Raw genomic sequence first — 22,201 nt, forward strand, 5'->3', positions numbered from 1 at the left:
CGATTCTTTGACTGAACCCATTGTACAAGAATCTACGCTTAGGTGGACGAGAATGGACATTCGCGGAAAGCCACGAGATCGCAAAATATCTTGCGCCGCATTATGGTCGGACCATAATCATTCCGTGAGCAGGAATCGGTTTTTTTTTTTTTTTTTTGATGAATTGCGAGCATACATTCCCGGATGACCGGTGGTACGGCAGCTCACTCCATAATTCAGCTTAAGTACAGAGCAGCCCGTGAGAGCGTGGCTATGGGTGCTCCCCAAAGGGAGATCATATCCGAGTGCTACCTACCACCTGAGAATGATCAAAGTCTGGCGAAAAGATCGGTGAATCTTAACGGCTTTAACCCAGTATTTGGTTCCTATAGTTTTCCTGGGAAGACACTCATGGGCGTGCTGGTCCTGTCGAGTGACGAGCGTCTACGGTTCATTCCAGCGGGCGGTCTTTTGAAGGCATGGATGTAGTACTGTTATTTTCCCGTCACTTAAAAGGAATCCTGGAGAACAGTTGATTAAAAATCGACGTCGATAATGACAAGTTCTTCCGTCTGCATCCATGTTCCGCACTAATGAACGAGAGTAGACCTGGTGTAGCTGGCTGCATGTAGGGATAATCCAGCAAGGGACCCTGCACACGGGAGTTCAGACCGCATCGCTGTGGGTGAGCAAGTTCTACCTCCATTTCGATGACAATATGCTGTTTGACATGTAGTCGGGAATGCCCCATTGTCGCCCGGCCTCCTTCAACCGATCTACTTATCCCAGCGTAGCGGGCAAAAGACGACTCTGTGATATGCGGTCTTGTTGACTAAGTTAACAAGCATTTTCAGGCTCCCATCCCCAGCTTCACACCGCAGCAGTGGGTGCTGCGAAGAGGACGCATGTCAGCACCAGCGTAAACTGTCTTGGCATGGAAGGAGTTGCGATTACCTGCAATAGCCTTTCCAGATGACCATCTGAGTAGTTTTCACCAAGACGTGTCGCAAAATCCAATACGTTGTCGCTCCAACAATAGTCCGCGCCGTTTCGTCGCATTAGCTGGTCCACAATGTCGCGCAAGTCGGACAGTCTCAGGCTGGCTACGTTGATGTCGGCCGGATTGATTGGGCGGCAGCGCTCAACACCATCTGGAATTCAGTTAGCGTAGACAGGGAAAAAGATTTCTTCCCTTACAAAGTTTCACTTGGCCGTCCGGGGTAATCACGATATGTTCTTGAGCGAGATCTTTGCCAGGTAGAAACAGGCCATTGTCACAGAGAAATTTGATGCCTTCTATAATCTTCCAACGGTCAGTTCTCCGCTGAGGCCAGAAAGGCGTACCCGTACCGGTCGGATGATCTGGCCAAGTTCGTCTTCCTGAATCCGGCAGCGGGAAATCAAGACGCGATCCAAGGCGAACTCAGCCGGCTCCCACACGAGATAGCACGTTGATTGGTGGTGCAGCACATCAAGGAGACGGAGAAAACGGTGATGAGCGAAACGAGAGACTTTCTGTACTGCTCTCTCGACCGTGGCCAAGTCTGTTCGAGTCGTCTGAATATGGACCAATTTCGCAGGGTCGTCACGGCGTATAGCAAGGGCAGCCTCGTGTCCGGCGCGAACTAGAGCCTTATGGGTGTATATCGTCCAGGGGTCTCGGTTTAGGATTTTTCGAAAAAGCGGCCGTTTGTGGTGGTCTTTTCTGTCCCGACGTGCATTGCTTTCCCTGCCAGTGGGCGAAGACTGAGCTGCATGGCTTGAGCCGATCGCACTGGAGTCTGGCTTTGGGTTTGCCAGGCCAGCTGGAGGCGTATCATCCTTGAACCAGATGGTTCGTCGAGCGTCAGATGTCGGCATAGTTTTAAGGGAAGAATAGAAAAGGTGCAGACGACAAGTGGCCGCGGATGCGGAGAGTTGATTTCTAAGGTCGGATCACTAGGCTAATTCCACAGCAAGACCGAGATGCCCACCCACAGCGGTTTTGCCCCTCACTTTCAGTAGTTAACGATTCGCCGCATCGCACACGGCCCGAACCTATATTTAGCAACTTGGGCCTGTGCCGAAATGTGCATGATGATGCTTTCTGTGAAAATATCTGCCCGCTAGGCAGGCTGGTACATTTGGCACCGCCCCGTCAGTTCCCCGTTCACCGACACATGGTAGAGCGCGCACCTTTTGGTGTGATGTTATCGTCTTCACCCATTCTTGTGCCTACACGACGAAATGACATATCCCTCACTTTAGTATATTCCGTTCTGACCATCCACATCCCGTACTTCCGTACTTGATCACACGTACCTTCTGGTTTTCCGCGATGGACAGCGAGACCAGACACCTAGAGGGAGGGAAATTGAGCGGCCATACTTCTGTGAACAAGGATGGGTGTGACTCACTGCAACTACGGCAAGCATCCAGAATATCAGAATGGTAGCAGAGAACATGACGCCGGAAGTTGTTTGGGCAGACCTCGACGCCCGTGCAAGAGATTGCTCTCCTGATATATAATCCCTGTGGTCCCTTCCAAGGAATGCCCTACCCTGTATAAAATGTGCGGGTGCGCAAAATAGCGGGGTCTCTTATGCACGCTCAGAAATGGACCTCATTTTCGTCAAGGCCAAGACGTTATCAGACACGGGTCGTTTACTGTATGCTGATTTACCCCGTAGACCCTGCTAGATGAATGGTACCAAAGATTCCTGATGTCGATAGACGATCGTCTATACGCTACTAACAAGATCTTTTAGGAATTTTGTGCGAAAGGCTGACCTCGCCCGACCACGTTGACGAGCGCCCATACGCCTGTCTCGAGCCGGGATGTTTGAAGAGGTTCCACCAGCGCTCATCGCTGAGTATCCATCAGAGGATCCACACGGGCGAGAGATCTTACCTTTGCGAAATCAACGGCTGTCAGAAAACCTTTAGCGACGTGAGGATATCAACTTAAAATAAAATATGTTGCCCGGCCTTGCATCCCAAGCCTTCGAGCTATTCCCGACACCGGCGGTCACACAAGAACGACAAGCCATTCGTTTGCGGCCTGTCGCGCTGCCGTCATAAGTGGGCACAAGTCTTCCTCTTCTAATAATAATCGCCAGTCTTGACCATTCCGTCAGGTTCGCTCGTAAGACCTCCTTAGAACAACATCGACCGCAACATGAAGAGCAGGACATGGCATTCGAGCAGCAGCGCAGAGAAGCCTTGGCTCTCGATCTGCCTACATACAGCACTAGTATAGGTCTCACGGTACCCTCAACGACGCCCTCACTCACATTCCAGAACGGCGATGCGATCGTTTGGGATGCGCTCCCTTGCGATGATATAGACACAATATTCGCACGACTCACTCAAGCACTAACAAGCTTGCTCGTTTTACCTACCTCAGCGAGACCAGATATGCGCGGTTTTACCGTCACACAAGCACACATGTCAAGGCTGCTACATATCCTGAGACCAGCCATTGTATTTGTAACTCGTTTCGGATTCCAAGATGTATGAAATGAGGATCTAATAGGGATCCATGCTACTGTATGCTTGATACTTACAATGTGGATTTCAGTTCGATGGATACCTTCACCATATCGCCTAGGGAATTATTCCATGCATACCGAGAAACCATCAAAACCGTGCCAAATAACATCATTAAGCGGAAGATAGTGGACGATACTCTTGCCAACGACTCCTGTCTTATTTGCAGTGAAGACTTCCCGGACACTGAGGTGGTGACGCTGAGAGTTGCCGATACTGGGCGCACGAAAGCTGCCTCGGACAATCCATCTTCACCACAGACCGTTACCCCATCTGCCGGACCGATACCCCCCCTTAGATGACGAGTATGTCCTGGCACCGGCTGCAACGCTTGTTGTCGGCTTCTGGCATGTTCCAGCTGGCGCTTTAGCTTTGGCGCCTCCCGGTAAATCAATATACGGGATGCCACGTGAGCCTGCAGCCACTCTCCTTGAGCGCCTTCTGGGCGGTAGGGTGCTGCCACGAAATTTAGTCTTACGCCCGCAAGGCATCGATCAGGGTATGCCGGCGGATGGAGGACCGGTGGCACTCACCGGGCGGATCGAAGTTTGTATGTATATCTCGCTAAAGTATACGAACACGAGGTGGAAAAACAGGCGCGATGCTCGCCGGCAGGGAGATCACGATGGTGTGATATTTCAACATGTCAAGGACCTTCCCCTACCACACGGGGAAGGCTGAATCGTAATACTGGGTCATTGGGATGGATGCTTTGGATGCCGGAGATGATAGATAATCGGGTATCTTCTCTAAACATTTTATAAACAGGTATTTATCCCTACTGGCAACATCTATCTCACCCAGCCAAACATGATATCCAGAACTCAAGTGAAGGAATGAGATATTGCGTGGATAGTAGTCATTCCAGATACCCGGGTAGACATGCCCCATTAGCAACCAACTACCCGAACTTGACAATTGCTCAGGTAAATTGGGGTGCATTGTCGCTTTAGTCCCAGTATCTCATACTGTAAGTGCAGGTGTATCCTTTGTCTATGCCGTTGGAATTTTGACAAATATTGATCTCTGCTACTATACATAGAAGGCGCTCAGTACATCACCACCGGTATCAACGAGGAGAACAGACTGGGTATCTGGACACGGCATAGGGCAGCGGCGAAGTCCGTCTACAAATGGAGAAAGGACTCTGGTGATGGACAGCGGGGGCCCATTATTCGCGCTGTGCCGCTCCCCTTTGCTGATAGGGCGTTCGAGGTGGGATTTTTTCTTTAAACATGAGAAGACGTTTGTGCGCGGAACGCAACTGACGTCTGCGCTAGTCAGATGCCCGTCTAATGTCCGTTCTTGCCCGGGCAAGTGTCGTAGCCATGGTCGGTAATAGTGGTCGAGCATGTTCTACCCGGATATCTGACATGCTGACTATTCTCGCGATGTTCCCGTGTCCTATCAATCCACTCACTTATATGGTTTGCATGCTCGTCTAGTAGTCAGCATCATCCGCTCACACCCGTTACCATTTTTGCCTCAACCGCCCTCGACCTCGCTCTTTTGACAAACACACTCAGGATACTGGCGAAGGATTTCTCCGATACACCCCACAAGCAACACGGAGCGGCATCTATGGGCATTCGATAGCAACATGACTTCGTTCTTACCAGTTAACAATGTCTCTTCGCCAGCAGATCGAGTCATGGAAGGTTCAGGTGCAACTTCCGCTACACCCCGCCCTCACCTGAACCGCCTGTCCGCGACACCGGGCGCCGAGACTTCAAACGAGATAAAGGACGAGCGATTTTCACGAAGAATAACTTTGCCTGACGGATCCCGAGCGAGCACTCATTCGATGTCGGACGAGACTATACAAGCCGAATCAGATGGGGACCTCGATGGCTCGGACCATGATACAGAACATGCGCCGCCTTCGAAAAATAAGAAAGGGCAACGATTCTACTGTACCGAGTTCCCGCCGTGTAGTTTGAGCTTCACGCGCAGTGAACATTTGACCCGACATATTCGAAAACATACCGGCGAGCGTCCTTTCCAGTGTCATTGCTCAAGGCGATTCTCGAGGCTCGACAACTTGCGGCAACATGCTCAGACCGTACACGTGAACGAAGAAATTCCAGGGGATTCGCTAGCAGCCACCGGCACTCGCTTCCAACGTCAAATACGGACCGATCGTGTGCACCCCCAGGGACGGGCAAGGGCGGGCACAGGAGGCAGCCAATGTACCCATAGCAGGGGACGCAGCAGGAATCTGTCGACTTGAAATATCACGTCAACCGCCTCCACATTCAGTCAGCCGGCTGAGCTACGTCGACGACAGGCGCCGCAGTTGATGATGGCCACCGACTGAGGCGCAAGGACAAGATTGACCCTCGATCCCATGGTCGACGCTCCCACCACACTGCTCAGCACCAATGGCTTCAACAAGGAGCTCAGGAATTGACTACAACAAGCGGGAGATATCGTAAGACAACTCATGGTTGCCCTGCTTCAGATATGTGCTAATCCCATGCATTGAGTGTAGTTCCTATGAACAATCAAGGACTATCATTGTGACCATCGGAAACAAAAACTATTCGATTCCAGAAAACTATATCCAAGCGCACCTACTACCGCAAACAAGACAGTATAAGAATCCACGTATCATACTTGGAGATATCGACTCGGATATTGGTCACATTTCCTATACAAAATGGAATATGAAACAATCTCTTACGCGGACACGCAAGCCGAGACACAACGCATCGAGATCGAATACAAGAGAAGCATCCAGGTCTCCTACGCTGCCAGGAAGTTTATCATACGCGGTCTTGACATACTTGCCCAGAACTACAGCATGGCTCTCAGTGAATCTCTATCCATTTTCCAAATCCTACGAGGGGCCAAATTGATATTCTCAAAGCTGCCCGGAGATGAAGAATGGTTTCGTAACTATCTACACTCGAAACTGTCTAGCAGCTTTGCAGCGGATGAGACGACATTCCAGCTGGACGAGTTCTATATGATATCTTGAGTGATCCAGGGTTCAGGAAGCGGTACTGAAATATGTAGTCAAAGCCTTTACCATCGAGACCTCACGTTTGCGGAACGCCCGCAGAGCTACCGAGGTCGGCAGCGAGACAGAGAAAGATGGTGGCGAGTCTTGTGAACAATCGACCACGGGGCCCCTATTTGAGCCTTCTGGTGGCCGCAACAGAGGAAGTGGCTGGGTACCTCCGCACAAAAGATCTCGCGCCGCAGCTAAGTCATCTACTCATGATATAGAACAACCGTGTGGAGAACCAGCAATCGAGCTCCTTCCGGCTGACAGAGAAGAGGCTATCTGAAAGCCTTCTCATGGCCAAGGTGTTAATCATGGCAATTTGAGCTTCCTAAGTACAAAAGAGAGGAGGAGGATGCGACTAGCTTAACAAGAAGTTCAGAGCGAGAGTCAATCGAGATCAGATGCTTGAACATGAGGGATATCTTTTCAAGATGTGAACGGGCTAGGCAGTGCAAGTCTGCTTATTGTTCAGCGACTTTCCTTTCGTACTTGCACGGCCTTATCGTGTGGACTGTTCGGTGTTGCCGGTAGAGCTAGTGTAATGAGCTCTAGAATTTGTAGATTCAGAAAAGCCGCGGCCTTTATTCAAGTACACGCTGCACCTGGATTGTGAATTTGCCCACTGGTCACCAGCAGCCTGAGCACGAGCGGCAACCCCTTTTGAAGACATGTCGCCTCCAACTCTTGCCTGTATAGTATTTCGCTTGACTACGAAAATAACATCTGAAGTAATTAAAGGGACTGTACTTGTGAGGATTGGATCCTGGATGAGTCAGATTTTGTCATCTCGTGTTTTGGCATTTTTTGGTAGTTTACTCAAGGAGAGCTTGAGTGACCCAACGGAACCCATGGAGGAAAGTTATTTATACAACAGTCCCGAAAACTGCCCTATTCTAAGTTTCATCAATGAACAGATGACGCCATCAAGCAGGTCACACAACCAAAAGAATCACGTGCCGTACGAGACCTTCCCACCAACGGCCTGGAACAGTCATAGCGATTCAAACTTACTGGATACAACCTTCCAGCCTTGCCCAAGGAACCCAACAGTTCCACCTCGCCCCACTCCAGCACTGCTGCGCACGAAGTCAGAATTCCTCCATCTCCTAATAATAACAACAGCGTTGCGTATATTTTAGTTGGGCGCGGGTTATGTCCATTATTGCTTCTTTTTAGGTGCCAAGACGCACAAAATATGGAAAGGCGTGCGTACGCAATCAAGGGGTCAACTTGCGGTAGAGGAATGAGCTCCTTTCACGAAACAACCTGAGGCTGCTACTCTATCTCTTTCCTTTATGTTTACAGTTATATTTTGCCTCACTGAACTATGATGGCCTGCGTACTAGAACACGGGATTGACCGACCAAGACTCGATCTGATCGTTCAGCTACAGCTCCAAGATGCGGGCCTTTATTTCGAATCTTCCAAAGGAAAATCAGGGGACCTTACAGATAAGGGGCATGCCCTTCGTTACAACATGAGGAATGGGGTAGTATTTTTCAGTTTTTGGAGGATAGGCGGATGGCCATGAGTTTCGCCGCTGCGGTGCAAACCGATGGACATATTCTGGCCGAGATCCAAGTCAAAGAAGACAACGCCTCAAAAGACCGGGATATTGCTCGCCGATGGACAGATGATGAATGCATCGTGCCCTCAGCTGAGCTTGATTCAGAGTCAGTGACTTTGGATGATGAGACCATAGCTAAGCTTCAGATCTTATACGTATTCAACAATGTCAGACTACGGCATTATACGTGACATCAACACAGCTGATACTGAATATGGGCGAGCTGAGTCGTCCGCTCAGGCAACTCGACGAGCTCGTCACTCCCTACCGCCAGCCCGTCGAGGTGTGGCTTGCAGGGAGCAAATCGACTTTGTGAACGTGGTCGGTGCTCCCTGTCGGCATGAGTATTGCCGTTCCTGTTTGGCGGTTCTTTTCAAATCTTCAACGCCAGACGAGTCCCTATCCCGCTCCCGCGATGCTGTCGACAACCCATAAACCTGATCACCGCCCGCATCTTTTTGGAGTCCGATCTAGTGGAGCAGTACGAGAAGAAGAGATTTGAAACCCCGAACAGAACGTACTGCTACTCTTCCGACTGTGGTGCATTCATTAACATATCTTATATCAATGGTGAAGTAGCCACATGGCCAAAATGCGGGCACACAACTTGTATGAACTGCAAAAGCCGAGCACATACGGGTGACTGTCCCGATGACACTGCCTTACAACAGCTGTTAGCAACCGCACACGAAAATGGATGGCAACGTTGCTTCTCATGCTGGCGAATGGTGGAATTAGATCATGGCTGCAATCGTATGACGTTCGTGACCCTATTCCCTCTAACCACCCCCCTTCTTGAACCTCCCATAGCTCTAATTCTGACGTAAAACGACAATAGCTGTCGCCGTGGTGCCCAATTTTGCTACAATTGCGGAGTGGAGTACATTCACTTAAAACCTGTTCCTTCTGCACCGATTGCAAGCTTGGATCCTGCATTGGCGACATTCGAATACATATTCCCGCAGATGATAGAAGCATTCCTCGCATCGATGGGGACCAGGTATGAAGGCCCATCTACTGTTCCCGCACTCGTAGTTGTCCCTGAGCCCCTGGATGGTTCTTGCGAGCAAAATATCTCGCGGTGCCCGACCATTGGGGAATTCTGGAGCCTCTACCGTTGCTAATAGCTCCTCTGCCTCATTTGCAGCTTCTGGTTGCGCTTCTAGAACTTCTACAGTTGCAAATGGCTCATTTTCATCCTCCTGTTGGGTTTCTGGAGCTTTCAAGTGAAACTCCGATATATGTTGACCCTCCAGAAGGGGCTCATCAGTATCCGGTGGAGGGGCTGCAATGACCGGCTGATTCGCATCTCGATCGATGATTTGATATGCACGGGCAAGGAGACGATGCTCGTTCCATTGCTCACACCGGCAGTTGTTTCACTTCTCGGGATATATAGAAGCTTCAGGACTCAACTTTTTGGTCAGTTGATTATGACCAAGGTACGACTCTACCATTATCGTTAAATGACCATGGGACATTGTGCCCGAAGATTCATCCTTTTGAGTTGTTCACTGGACGAGCCTAAGTATGCCCCTGGAAACAAGAGCGCGTCCCCTACGGACCCCCTCCTGCCCCCCTCCTGCCCTTCCCACCTGTCGCTCTCAGTGGCATCATCATCGCTTTGATTATTTTTCGGGGAAGAAATCTTCCATGGACACTGGAATTGGACGAGGGTAGCACTCCTCCCGTCATATCAGCGAAGTAAGCTAGCTAGTGAACTAACTACCAAGAACCTACTAGCCTTGCCAGTGCTTCTCAGAACTATAAGAGTTTACGTAAGGGGACAAAATCTCATGTCCTGTTTAAATGTTGATGTGTAGTGCAAGCGAGAGGGTTAGGTAAACTGATCTCGCAAAGTCAGCAAGCATCTTGAAGTATAACATGTCCTCAACGCTATTTAGGGCGCGATGTCGCTCCTCTCCTAGATCTAGGTTACGAATGCCCGCCTAAATATTGCATTTTTCACCAGGCCTCGGAGATCCTCTTGGGTGAAGAAGCATCACTTGGAAAGCACAAAGGCGGCATTATAGTAGAAAAATAGACAGAAGAATACTATTTAGAGAGCAGCAGAATATAGCCTAGAATGCAAGGCTGATTCCCTGGTGGCTATCAAGATTAGAAAGACTAGCGAGATATATGTCTTTAATTCCACCAGAGGAAGATGGGTTGGGACATCAATCAGCCTGCTCCCTACCAACCTCTCCTGATTTAGATTGTGGAGAAGACTGATGTTTCCACGAATCATGTATTGCTTTAGTTTTGGGGGCTTGTGTTAGCCACTTGCTTTTTTCTATCACCTCTTATCTAAATTTATTCTGATAAAATCCCAGGGAATCATGGTGTACTGCCGCGCTACGACGTCTGGGGAAACATGGACCCCCAAGTCATGTGCACCCACCTGTATGTGGCAAAAACCTTCATAAGGTTCTGTTGATGTTCATTCTAACGTAATTCCCGAGCGGTTCGCCTTTCCCGGGCGATCCGCCACCTCCTCGAAATTCAATGCACTTGTCAAACTTGAAGCTATTCTCAACAACGCAATTTCTAATAAAATTAAATAAAACTAATTTAGCGATGATTAGGACACCTAGTTCTAATATGCCCCCGAACACCACATTCAGAACACTTTGGTGGAGCACGTTTTCGAGGCTCAGAAGGTTGCGGAGTGGAACTACTTGGTCCACCTGTATCTATATTCAACTGCTCATTTCTCAACATAATTAAGTCCCTTGCCTCTGAAACTTGAAGGCCATTATTAGGACTTATTTGCCGCTTAGATCGCTTTCTTTTCTGCTGCTGAATTTGAGACTCCACGCGGATATCGTGTAATTCCTTCAGCGTGAGGGCAGAGTTGTAGATCGCTAGCTCGCAGCCTTTTATAAGTTCATCTAATAGTCGTTTTGACGGCACTGATGGTAATGGAAGATCTCTATCAAGGAGCTTTTTGACTGAAGCGACTTTCTTATGTAGATGGCGCACTGTATGAGGTGTTGCGATCATTGAGGAGCTTGTTGAAGCATCTCCACGGCTTGGGGGGGGTGTTGGAGTCATTACTTCAAGATTTAACTCTTTAAGTACTTCCTCTGGTTCAAAAGGAACTATTCTAGCTGCTCTAAAGCCACTTTGAATGTTCTGAATCGTGAAGACTTGCTCGCGCGCAGCTGGATAGGCTCGTAAGAAGTCGAGTTTGTCGATATTATTGAACCCGAGGCGCATCTTTGATTCAATAATCTTGCCATATTCACGCTTTAACGGGCCAAAGCAACCAACATCTAATGGTTGAAGCAGATGAGAAGAGTGGGAAGGCATGCAGATACAGACAATATTATTGTCTTTGCACATCTTATCGAACTTAGGCGTGAGATGACTGCCATGGCCATCGAGGACCAATAATCGAGAACCCCCCTTGGTACGCCCAGTTGTTGCAGGAATAAAGCACTTTTCAAGCCATTTAAGGCCAATCTCATTAGTCGTCCAGCCATTTGCGCTTAGTTCAACCCTCCAATCGCGTGGTAATCCTGGTTCTTCAAACCATCCTTGTATATGGACCTTTCCTTTGAAAATAATGCATGGAGGAACGCAGAATCCTATCGAGCCAATACATTCAATCGTAGTAACCCATTCTCGCTGGCCCGGTTGAATTAGATAAGGCCTAGCAGGCATATTAGATCGAGTAACTACCTTAGTAGTTGCAATAAGCCCCATGGTGAATCCAGTTTCATCGAAGTTGTAGATATCTTCGTCCAGAATACCATGCTCGTTTTGAACTTCCTTTAGTCGCTTAAACCAGTCCTTTATAATGCGAGGATCCTCGCAGAGGGCCCTCTGGTAATTATATCGTCGAGCGAAGCAGGTTTTAAGGCTCTCATGGTGGTTGACAAATTGCGTGACCTAGTTCTTTCCAATAGGTCTGGGGGGGTTCTTAGAATCCTCTTTAAGGATTATATCTGCCATTTGCCGTACATGTGATGGCCTGGGAGTAAATCCAGGCTTATCCCTTGCTTCAATCCACTTTAATAAAGACTCTTCCTGAGTTTCAGTAAGTCTATGCTGGTGGTTGCGGAGTTCTGGTTGGAAATGTTGGCCCTTTAGTCGATCTCGGAGCGTACCACGCGGTACATTAAAAAGCTCTGCCAGGCGCGTGATATTTTGAATTTCGCGATTTTGAAAACTTTGTATTGCGAGTTGGATTCTCCCCTCTTGCTCCACTGAATTTTGGCTTGATTTACGCGGTTTTGACGGCATGGTGGTTGTTTAATTGAAGGGGGTTGGTGACGCGTGTGATTTTTGAGATGGTTGGCGGATCGCCCGGGAAAGGCGAACCGCTCGGGAATTACGTTACCAAGTCTGCGAGCTGCCTTATCTAATAGCTCTTCCTGCATGATCCCTGACGTCATAATTCCCTTTGCTACCTCCCCAGTAAGGTATATATGTGTGTAACCCCTAAGTCTCCCGCCACGAGATGTATGTTAATCCACTATCCACTTTAAACACACATGGAAACTGAAACTCAGGATGAAGCCCTTGTTCTGCTGCTCTAATATTGAGCCTTATCGATCACAAGTACTTGATCATGAAGAGAAATTCACGAGGTTCATGGCTTGGGCCAAAGACCAGTCTGCGGCCATCCATCTTGCTAGCCATGACTCCGCGTCTTCCCTTTCTGGATGTCCTTATGCCGTCCAACTAGTGCGCCAGATAAATTACGGCCCCCAGGAATGGGATCCGTTACTTTACTCCTCGCGATTCTACCGCATTTATAGAGGTTTCTGAGCAGGACCTCATCAAAGCTAACTTCCAGAAAGTCAATACGTGCGTCTAGCATATTAAACCTACTGAGCTTGGGTTGAGACTAAGTACGGTCGCAACTGCCTGAAGAGTATTCCTCTTACCTTGGTCTGAGCGCGCAAGAGCCCTATTATGGACAGGACTCTTAATGAATTGTTTGTTTGTTTGTTTTTACAATACTGCATTCTCAGGAGCTAATAGAATACTGGGTAGCTGCGAGAGTCTTGAAGCCCTGACGCACTTGAAAATGTTGAGATTAAATTGACGAGACTGTATATGTCCTCTAGACGGTCCCGCCACTTGAAGTTCATCTTGCGCATATAGTTCTGCTGGCCTAGGTTTCACAGCCTTCAACTGGCGGCTTCACTGTGTTTTGATCTGCAAATGAAGGTCTTGCAGGAGGCAGGTGGACACGTGCGCAGCCTAGTTGTTGTGCTTGCTAGCAGCACGGGTGCTCGGTCGTAGTCTTTGAAGCCAGCTTTCGCGTATCTGCTCCTTCGTTTTTGTCTCCGCTTGATTCTGAGCTTTTTCGTCGATTTGTCGGGTCTGCTGATCGGAAGGCCACACCGGTTCGGACGCAGGATATCGGTGGAATTGTCGGGCCTGATGCAGTCCTCCAGACGCTTTGAATGGCGGTCGGGGAGCCCCGGTCAGTCGGATACGGCCAACAGGAGATCGGACTCGCTGCCGCTGCTGCTGCTGAAGGTGACCCATGACTGTTGTAATGTGGTGGACTTATTCGGGAAGCTGAAAGTGAGGATACAATTGCTGATACTGTAGTTGGTACGTGTCACTTTAAAGAAAACTAGTAGTATTCATCCTTACCTCGAGGTCTTAGATATAGGCCACCCAGCCGAGATTAACGGTTATATATCGCAGAATGCTAGTCCAATATAACTGGTATCTTCTGCATCCAACAGGCTGTTAGATGCGGTTGCCGAGCAGAACCATCCAATATTTGGCGGTGGCTAATCCACTGGCTTGAATCATAGCGGAACACGTATCGTGCGGCAGTCGGATATAACCCGCAGGATTCTTAGCGATAAGCCCTCGCTCAGGTCGATATCTGTCGCTAAACAGTGCATCTGGGGACAAGCTCGCTTTCGAAGCTCATTGGTATGGACACATGACAATCTGCTTCTGCACATAATTGATGCTACCTTCGTTGAAGGTCGAAACATCTTCTAAAGAGTAGCCCATAAATGCCCTACTTTTCCCGTCACCACATACTGGGAAGCCAAAGGTACCCTCCACGCCCAGACTGGGCAAGACCTCATCTCAACATGGACAGATTTCGGTTCGCGAGAATGCTGGCCAGCATCACTGCTGTTCTCCTTGTTCTCTCCAAGGACTCTGTGGCCCAGTCAACTCCACCCTGTTCAATGTCCCCGCCCAGAGTTGAGCCGGACGGTACTGTAATCGTACTGGCATCGTATCAGGCGTATGAGTCAACCCCATTCGTCAAAAGCAGTACGAGTACGTCAAAAGCAGTACGAGTACGTATACAGCAGTCCCTTCAAAGACGACCAACTTCCATTCAGCGGGTTCGGCCTCGGTCCAAAGCGGATTGCGAAACGGAACTCATCCGCACAATATCCCCGTCATGGCGTCCGTTGGAGCCAAGTCAAGTGCAGTGATTTCACCCACCGGTGTCGATGTCAAAGACAGGAGCACTTCGGTCCCCGCAATGACGACACCAACCGACTCGCCCACGTCCCCGTCATCCGAAGCATCGCCGGTCAAGTCGACTTTATTCACAGGGGCAGGAGCGCAAAACCTAGGTGTTTGCAATAATAGGTGGTGTCATTCTGCTATCCATTCTTTGGTTCCTTTGGCACGGTGGCTCGGGTGGGTCCTGGTGATTTAGTGTGGCATCTACGATTGTGTGGATACAGTATATCACTTGGTAGGGTGGCTTGTAGGTAGAATGATCATTAGAGCTAGCACAAGATGAAGACTGTGAAGGACACCACTGTGCAATTAACCCCTTGAATCTGCTGCTCTCATGACAGGATAGCTAACGGCGGTTTGGCCCTCAGTGGAACGGCATATGGGACGGGCTTTTCAAAGGCCATGCTTTCCCACCAAGAATGTAGTCATCTTAGTCCATGATCTATTCCGCCTCTCCTATCTTGGTCGACTTCTCAGCGCTTGCAAACTGCCTCATAGTTCCCCGGGTGGTCAAGGCTCCTTCCCCGCCAGCCTCAGATAACCAGTGATTCACCAGGGCAACGAAGACTCTCGCAAAGTTCGCACAGTCATGGAGATCAATAATTGACCGTTTAGACCCTCTGGTAGGAATCGCATCACCAGAGCAGGGGTCGAGGGTATTCGAATGCAGAGGAAATATCTTGGTGCCCGAGCCCATACCGTTACGACACCGTTCCCTGCTCCACCTCCCAAGGTATATGAACTCGCTGACCCTTCGCTCTTCATTAATCCTAGGCTACGCCCTCTTTTCTGAACTAAAAAGCATGTTCGTCCATACATATTGCATTGCATGCCATCAGAAACATCAAAATCAGGAATATTTGGCCAAGGATCATATCGTGTTAGCCCGGATCGTCACGTGTGGTAACTGTACTCGCCGAAGACGCTTCCAACATCTACTTTGCCGCCGCAATGGGATTATTGGACTTGCCATAGCCATGGCGCTGATAAATCCATCCTATAATTTCATGCAATATGAATATATTGCAATAGATGAATGGTATGGATGGCCTCAGCTTAACCAAGACATACACGAGGCGCTATGTTATCCAATGGCGTCAATATTCAAGCAAACCGCCCTTGCCCATATTTTTCGAAGGTTCAAGTCTAGATGGATCGCATGAAGGTAGATCTCCTTCTATTTATGGCCACAGGCCGATTCTAGGAAGCCAAGTACATAACATAATGCATAGCAACCCGCTGTTCCACGTTCGAGAACCTCTGTGCTCTGTTAGCGAGCTTGATGCAGAAGCCAGTTTCCACGCGTTGAACCCCTGACATCCTGCCAGTTTGTCTATGTAACTCCCGCCGGCGGGTAAACTTAGGACTTGTGTTCCCGGTCGCGGAGGTATGCTTGTGGCATGCGGTACCGCTCATCACTGGAAGCCTTGTTCTTTCCTATTATCCCGCCGAGATGTCAAAGAGAATCGTGACACCTTTCTCCTTCTTTGGGCAACAAGGCGCTTGGATTCTCTTCCTATAAATTCCTTTACCCCACCAGTATGCTTTTGTCCATGTGTTTCGTTATCGGGAGGGTGGCCTTGTAATGTGAAATGTTTAGTTCCTGTATCCGTTCCCTTTCCGTCTCTGTAGACCTCAGCATAAGAACAAATAGTTATCCCCAAACATATTGTCCTACGCTGAGGATCATCATGATGTGTTTGTTCTGTAGATCTTTACAATAATCGGGATAGCCACTAAGGCTATATTACGCCGCTCTCTTGAAGGTAGTGGTATTCTTCCGTCTATATTTCTGCCGAGATATTGCCTGTCGTCTTGGAGATATGTGGTGTACCATCAAGAAGAATACCTCTAGCTGCGTCGAAGCTTTCTAATACGTCGAGGCTTCGAGTTTCCTTCTACTTCGTCTAAATGTCGCACGCCAATGACAGACGCAATGATCTTGCTTAGCAGACAGCTGCGAGGCTCTTTAAGGAAATAGTCCTAGACATTGAAGCGAAATGCAGGCTTGATATTAGGTTCTTCATTCAACTTGGTAGGAATGCATTCCCAGAAGCGGCAGTGGCCACTGGTGCTATGATTGTCTCATCATCATCTTTTAAAAGCAACTCGCTTAACTAAGTCTTGTGCTATCATCCCCCATTCACTATCCCCTTCATCGGACTTATCATCAGAGAAGGTTTTCTCAGATGAGAGGCTGACCAGCCTTTTCTGAGAAGCCAGGCTTCCTGGAACAGTATGAACAGCACAAAGTGTAGATAAAGTAGATGAGACGGTGAGCCGGAAGTCTGGGCTCCATGCAAGCCTAAAGAGTACAAGAACGGTTCTCGAATTCGTGATGAAGTCTGTTATTGTAAGCCCACTGAAGTCTGGAAGCCTGGAACACTAGCGCCTTAAGCCCGCAAGCCTTGGCTGGATCAAAATGTTCCCATTGGGCAAAATCTGCGAGTATTATTCGCCGAAGTTTACTGTACCAGTTCTAGAACACTCGCGCCTTTCACGAACTCCTCACAGGGTCTCGTCGTTAATCGCGTCGTTTTGAGGTCAGTAGCAGGTTACTTTTCGATGATCCAGGTTTCAATAAGTAGGCTTAATTGGTCGAGAGTCTGCATGACTGTGGATGCAGCTGATCGCTGTGAGCGCTAAAGGACTAGCGCCTTCAGCGCGACAATGGCTACGTCTGATTGGTTTACAGTAGAGCCCCGGCTTCAGCGTCTCTTGATGCCAAGGAAGTGATGTTCCTAGGGGTCGGCGCTCTGGGACTGCTAAGGTGGACATATCAGCAGAAAAATAGACAGCTGGAGCGAGAAGGCTTGCCAGATAAGCGCTAAGCAAAAGCGAAAGAGCGCAACGCAGACCTGCGCGATGCCTTTTCATTTTATATCGGACTTTTCTTCTTACCACTTTGTCTATGTGGATGAATCCGGATGCGATAAAAGGATAGGCTTGGAAAAGGGGTTGGTCTCTCCGTGGCACCACGCCTTCCCAAGTTACCAAATTCCATCGTGACCAGCGATAACAAATTCTACCTGCATATGCTCAGGACTTATCCTATCACGTATCTATAAAGGCTCAACAGACGCCTCATTCCTTGAAGATTTTGTTGAAGAGCTATTGCACTATTGCAAACTTTCCAGACGAGAAATCTGTTATTATCATGGACAATGCTTCCTTTCACCATTTGGAGAAAATTGAACAAACGTGTCCAGAGGCAGGTCAAGCTCCTGTATCTGCCTCCATACTCACCGGATCTAAACTCGATTGGGGAGTTCTTTGCTGAATTAAAGGCTTTCATCCAGCGACATTGGGAGGGATCACGACCAAGGATTTAGCACGTTTCTTGAGTGGTGTGTTGATAGTGTTGGTAGAAGCAAAGCGCGGATGGACACTTTCGCCGCAATCTTCTTCGCGGACTGCTCGCTCATAGCTCAGCGACCATGGAACACCCTCCTGAGCCCAATGACAACAGCTTTGGCAAGGAGCTCTTGTAGGCACCTCCTTCCACAACGATAGGGCTGTCCGTTCTCATCCGCTCAGTTGAGTTCCCATCGGTCAAAGCCACAGGAGTTCCCCACTGACGATTCTGCGCCAGGCGCAGGAATCATCACATCGATTATGAGCTTCTTTCCACCGGTTCTGGAAGTGAGTGTCCATGCAGGAGGACAGGTCGGGCACACGATGGACAAGAGATCATAGACTTTTAGTTTCTTCGACTACAGTTCATCCTGTCCGACATACCGCTGTGTGCAGCGGGGATGAAAATATTTTATCCATTGCTGTGCGTTCTTCATACCGCCAAAGTCGCGATGATTCTCGTCAGTTACCTAGCCTATGATCCCGCTCATTATGCCCTGCCGATTCTCTCCGTCGTGGATTATGGGGGCGTCGCGGTGGGTTACCTGTGCCTGGCCCAACAGACTGTCCACGACTCTCAATCCGAACGACGCCTCGTTCGTGCGGTTTACGGCATGTTTGGGTTCTCCGGTCTCTTGGCAACTGTTGCAGCGATAGGGGTGTTATGTCGTGCCGGGACTTTGTCTCACGAGGTAGCATGTCCCCCCCAAGCCGCTGTTTCTTCTTAACACACTCCTGACAGGTACAAATGCTTCTGACAATCACCTTGTCTACCCGCCATGGGTGGCGAGCCCCTCGCTACTCGGGGGTGGATGCCGCAAGGGAATTCCTGGAATTCCTGTCTCTGTCCATTGGGAGAGCAAACCGTACGCAGCATTCCGACGATTACCATACGATTGTCTCCGACCTACAGTAGGGCAAAGGTGGCCGGGCTGCTTGACATGGATTGACGAGCGACGCATTTGCACATGCAAGCGCCCAGTAAATAAGCCATGTGTTGGATTATGAAATAAGGAGGGGAGATATTAGAATTTTCTGAAGGATCGTGTTACAATCAGGCCTAGACACCAGCGGATGGATTGATAGACACGTGCGACATAGGAATCAACAACTAAGTACGCGCACTGAGCCTATGCCGCATGCTGTAGATTTAGCACTATCTGGAACGCCGAACATCCACTCCATGCCAACCCTCAGGAAGCTGTCCACGGATACGGTTCTACTCTGATCCATCTTGCTTCTGCTTGCCAGCATCTGCGGAGTCGACCAGGGGTTCCTTCCAATCCTCCAGGACCCCGATGATGCCTTCTTCGATCTTCTGGTGTGGTGCACAGCTTGCTTTTGCACAAACCTGTGTGGAATCTTCATTAGGTGGCTCCATGGGGTTTGCGCCTCCGCTTTCCTCAGCAGGACCAGATCGACTGCAGGACGATTCACGCTTGCGTTTGAGGGGACGTTCCAGGTAGGAGGCCGTTGCTTCCATAGCGCAGATGCTTATGTCTGACGGAGGTTGTCCAAATGGACAGAGGGAGGGGATTCAGACATGACACGCGTTCTACAATGCTTATATAAGAAATACAGTGCATCTCTGCGGCAGAGAGAAGAGGCTCTCACATTCCTTGTACAAATATGTCGTGCGAGACGGAGCAGAGTAAGAGAAGTGGACAATTCGCCTCAAAGAGTACGCAGATACCGTCATTGTGTATAACTGGTCTAGCCGCCAGTTGCAGAATTTGAGGCATCCGACGTTTTCCGAATGGAGAAGCTGGCCATGACTTTGTGCACCTCACAATTTGCAGGGTCGATAAATGGTCTCCGAGGCGAAACCGTAACCCAAATGGATTGGCCATTCCCATAGTGAACGAAGACTCTTTGGCCATGCTCTTACTGCGGACACGATCATCGGTAGCCCACCTGGGCTGTATTCTAGGACAATACTTAGGAGAATATAATTATTGTGGCAATTCATGTGAGCCCTTAGTACCGCCCATAAGGTCATTGATGGGCAGTACTTCATATCGTAGATCTTGGTCTGTGCAGAATGGAGGGCTCCACAGACGCATGTGGGGAAAGAGCTGATCAATTCAACGAGCAGGACGGTATTACACACATGTTCTGTAGGCACAAGCACTTAATTGAGGGTGCATGCTTGGAACGACAACGCGAGGTACTCCAATGGCATGTCTCCTTTCGAATTAGATAGATATTTTTATGTACTAGCCTACAGGTACCGAATACAGCACAGAATCACTATGCCCTACAATCACCGCCCGTGTTCGTCATCTCGTCTTTCAACGTTGCTATTTCTACCTCATGTCCTACCCGCTGTTCCTGCGGTATCTCACCAAATTGATACTAAATAGATCGATACACCCCGATCTCAAAGTAAGTGCCCCTTGCCTGCATGTCTAAGCCGGGCCGCCAGGGTCGCAATCATTGGCAGTTTATACCATCATGCACTCGTGCCTAGACGTTGCTAGTGTTCGTGCTCATTAATCCTTTGGAATACGTTCGAATAAACAAGGGACGGCAGAGGGGCCATAACACGACGCGAAGAAATCTCAATATACGGTGTGCCAACAGAATTAAGTATACTCAAGGCCAGACTCGTGTTCGGGGATTGGTGCAATTCAACATTATGCTAGTAAACAGACGTCTCCCTGAGCCTGAACCAAACAGAGGCAGCGGTTGCGAGAGACCTGGTCTTGCCGTTTCAACATTCCACCTAAACCGATTTCCGTGGTTGTGAATGTCCCATTTGTATACAATGGATCTGCGAATCCTTGGCTGGCACGAATGGACGCGAGTTGCCCAACATCATGCTGTTCGAACGATTCACTTCAACTCATCATGCTACTAGTGGGTTACCCCCACCGCAAAGAATCGGCAACGGTTACATCGAACTCGTCTCGCCGCTGAACCGGGTAGTCAACAAGAGTCTACAGTTTCATTGCCGCGGTATTCTGACGCCGCAAACATCAGTCACTCGTCGGAAGTCGATACATATAACCGGGCGAACGGTGGAAATTCTGACGATCCCATTCCATCTTTCCCGGGCATTGCCAAGGGTCGTGGCGGTTCATCGTGATCGGGCATGTTTCCCGGCTGCCTGGAACGTTTTACTTTCCACACGTCATTCTCGTTCCTTCCTTTGACCATTGGATCTCGGAATTGAGTGGGCTTTCTGCCCGAAATTTCAAATTGAAGATGCCCGGTTATTATCTTCCATCCCCCTCCCCGACTCTCTTTTTTTCTATCGTCCATCCAATTCATGGCGGTTTTTCTCAACGAGACCACCTGGTTGTTGGGTTGGTTTACACAACATGTGAGCTAATCCTTTTCTACGGTCTGCTCTCGCCCGGGGTTTCCGTTGCAGCTCTGGCAAGCAGAAACCACCGAGCAGCTGCCCTTCACCAGCGTGGCCCGATCTCCATAGATACCCTTGGTCAATTCGCTCCACTCGGGTTCCCACCTTGACCGGTCGCCGTAGCATCTTCTACCCCGACCGGTGACCAGCAAAGAATTTATGCAGCCCTGTTGTTGGTTATTCGGCGGGGGACAGTTATCTCATGTGTACAGAGTAGGTAAACAGGGAAATAGCCCGGGCAAAGAAGGGGGACCGCCGATCGTGGCTTCCACCATGTTCGATTTTCCTGGACCGTGAGATAGTGCCACTAATCCGTTTTGGGAGGTTGAACAGGGTCATCTCAGAACTCGAACGCGTCAAAACAAGAATTACAACTTTGGATTCGACCATAATTCCCGGTGCAGGAGCAATGAGGCTTACTATGCCCATCCAGCACTTACCGCTCATCCTCTAGCTTTACTACTCAATAACGCGATATGATTCTTTCAGGGAGAGCTGATGTGTCCAAGTCCCTCCTGTCCAGGTGGAAGCAAGGTATATATATTCAATGACCATCGTTATCAGCAAGGGTGACTAGCTGGGTGCGTGCTACACCCTTCGCTTCGATTCAATACCCAGAGACTGAAATCACATCTTATCGACTTGCATATTGGTTCTAATTTATCTTACAATACTCTATAGAGTCGGTGTTCAGCGCCTGATATGGCATATGCGCGGATGACTTCGCTTGGCCGGTCATCGGGCAATGCAGGTCGGTAAATCTCGTAATTCCTCGCAGGGGAAGATGAGGGACGGAAATAATCGTCATCTGAATGCGCATCCCGTGCTCCGAATGTAAAGTGTCGCGTGCGATAGGCTTAGCAAGGCGCCACGAGTTAGTTATCCGGGGAGTCTCTATATGCACGGGACAACATCTCAGGGAGCTAACTGACGG

At 49.2% G+C, this 22,201-nt stretch overlaps 5 protein-coding genes across 5 annotated transcripts; 4 read left to right on the forward strand and 1 right to left on the reverse strand.

Annotated features, from left to right (window-relative positions):
- Positions 1 to 755: 755 nt before the first annotated feature.
- Positions 756 to 1,839, reverse strand: BJX68DRAFT_259148 (uncharacterized protein; the record flags this gene model as incomplete). The annotated part of the gene is made up of 4 exons (XM_071043649.1): positions 756 to 869; positions 934 to 1,082; positions 1,177 to 1,282; positions 1,330 to 1,839. 4 exons carry the CDS (start codon positions 1,837 to 1,839, stop codon positions 756 to 758), a joined length of 879 nt encoding a protein of 292 aa, XP_070893139.1.
- Positions 1,840 to 5,888: 4,049 nt separating this feature from the next.
- BJX68DRAFT_259149 (uncharacterized protein) lies at positions 5,889 to 6,800 on the forward strand (the record flags this gene model as incomplete). Its single annotated transcript, XM_071043650.1, has 4 exons — positions 5,889 to 5,938; positions 5,999 to 6,147; positions 6,204 to 6,468; positions 6,572 to 6,800. The coding sequence occupies 4 exons, from the start codon at positions 5,889 to 5,891 to the stop codon at positions 6,798 to 6,800; spliced, it is 693 nt and encodes a 230-aa protein (XP_070893140.1).
- Positions 6,801 to 7,847: 1,047 nt separating this feature from the next.
- BJX68DRAFT_259150 (uncharacterized protein) lies at positions 7,848 to 8,822 on the forward strand (the record flags this gene model as incomplete). Its single annotated transcript, XM_071043651.1, has 5 exons — positions 7,848 to 7,898; positions 8,000 to 8,190; positions 8,231 to 8,442; positions 8,481 to 8,659; positions 8,763 to 8,822. The coding sequence occupies 5 exons, from the start codon at positions 7,848 to 7,850 to the stop codon at positions 8,820 to 8,822; spliced, it is 693 nt and encodes a 230-aa protein (XP_070893141.1).
- Positions 8,823 to 12,554: 3,732 nt separating this feature from the next.
- BJX68DRAFT_248671 (uncharacterized protein) lies at positions 12,555 to 13,064 on the forward strand. The gene has a single exon (XM_071041963.1). The coding sequence runs from the start codon at positions 12,603 to 12,605 to the stop codon at positions 12,858 to 12,860; it is 258 nt and encodes an 85-aa protein (XP_070893142.1). The 5' UTR covers positions 12,555 to 12,602; the 3' UTR covers positions 12,861 to 13,064.
- Positions 13,065 to 18,352: 5,288 nt separating this feature from the next.
- On the forward strand, positions 18,353 to 18,816 carry BJX68DRAFT_272494 (uncharacterized protein; the record flags this gene model as incomplete). Its single annotated transcript, XM_071047218.1, has 2 exons — positions 18,353 to 18,592; positions 18,643 to 18,816. 2 exons carry the CDS (start codon positions 18,353 to 18,355, stop codon positions 18,814 to 18,816), a joined length of 414 nt encoding a protein of 137 aa, XP_070893143.1.
- Between the last annotated feature and the right edge of the window lie 3,385 nt (positions 18,817 to 22,201).

This window comes from Aspergillus pseudodeflectus (genome assembly GCF_044049435.1).
Source record: "Aspergillus pseudodeflectus strain CBS 756.74 chromosome Unknown BJX68scaffold_82, whole genome shotgun sequence".
Taxonomy (NCBI): domain Eukaryota; kingdom Fungi; phylum Ascomycota; class Eurotiomycetes; order Eurotiales; family Aspergillaceae; genus Aspergillus; species Aspergillus pseudodeflectus.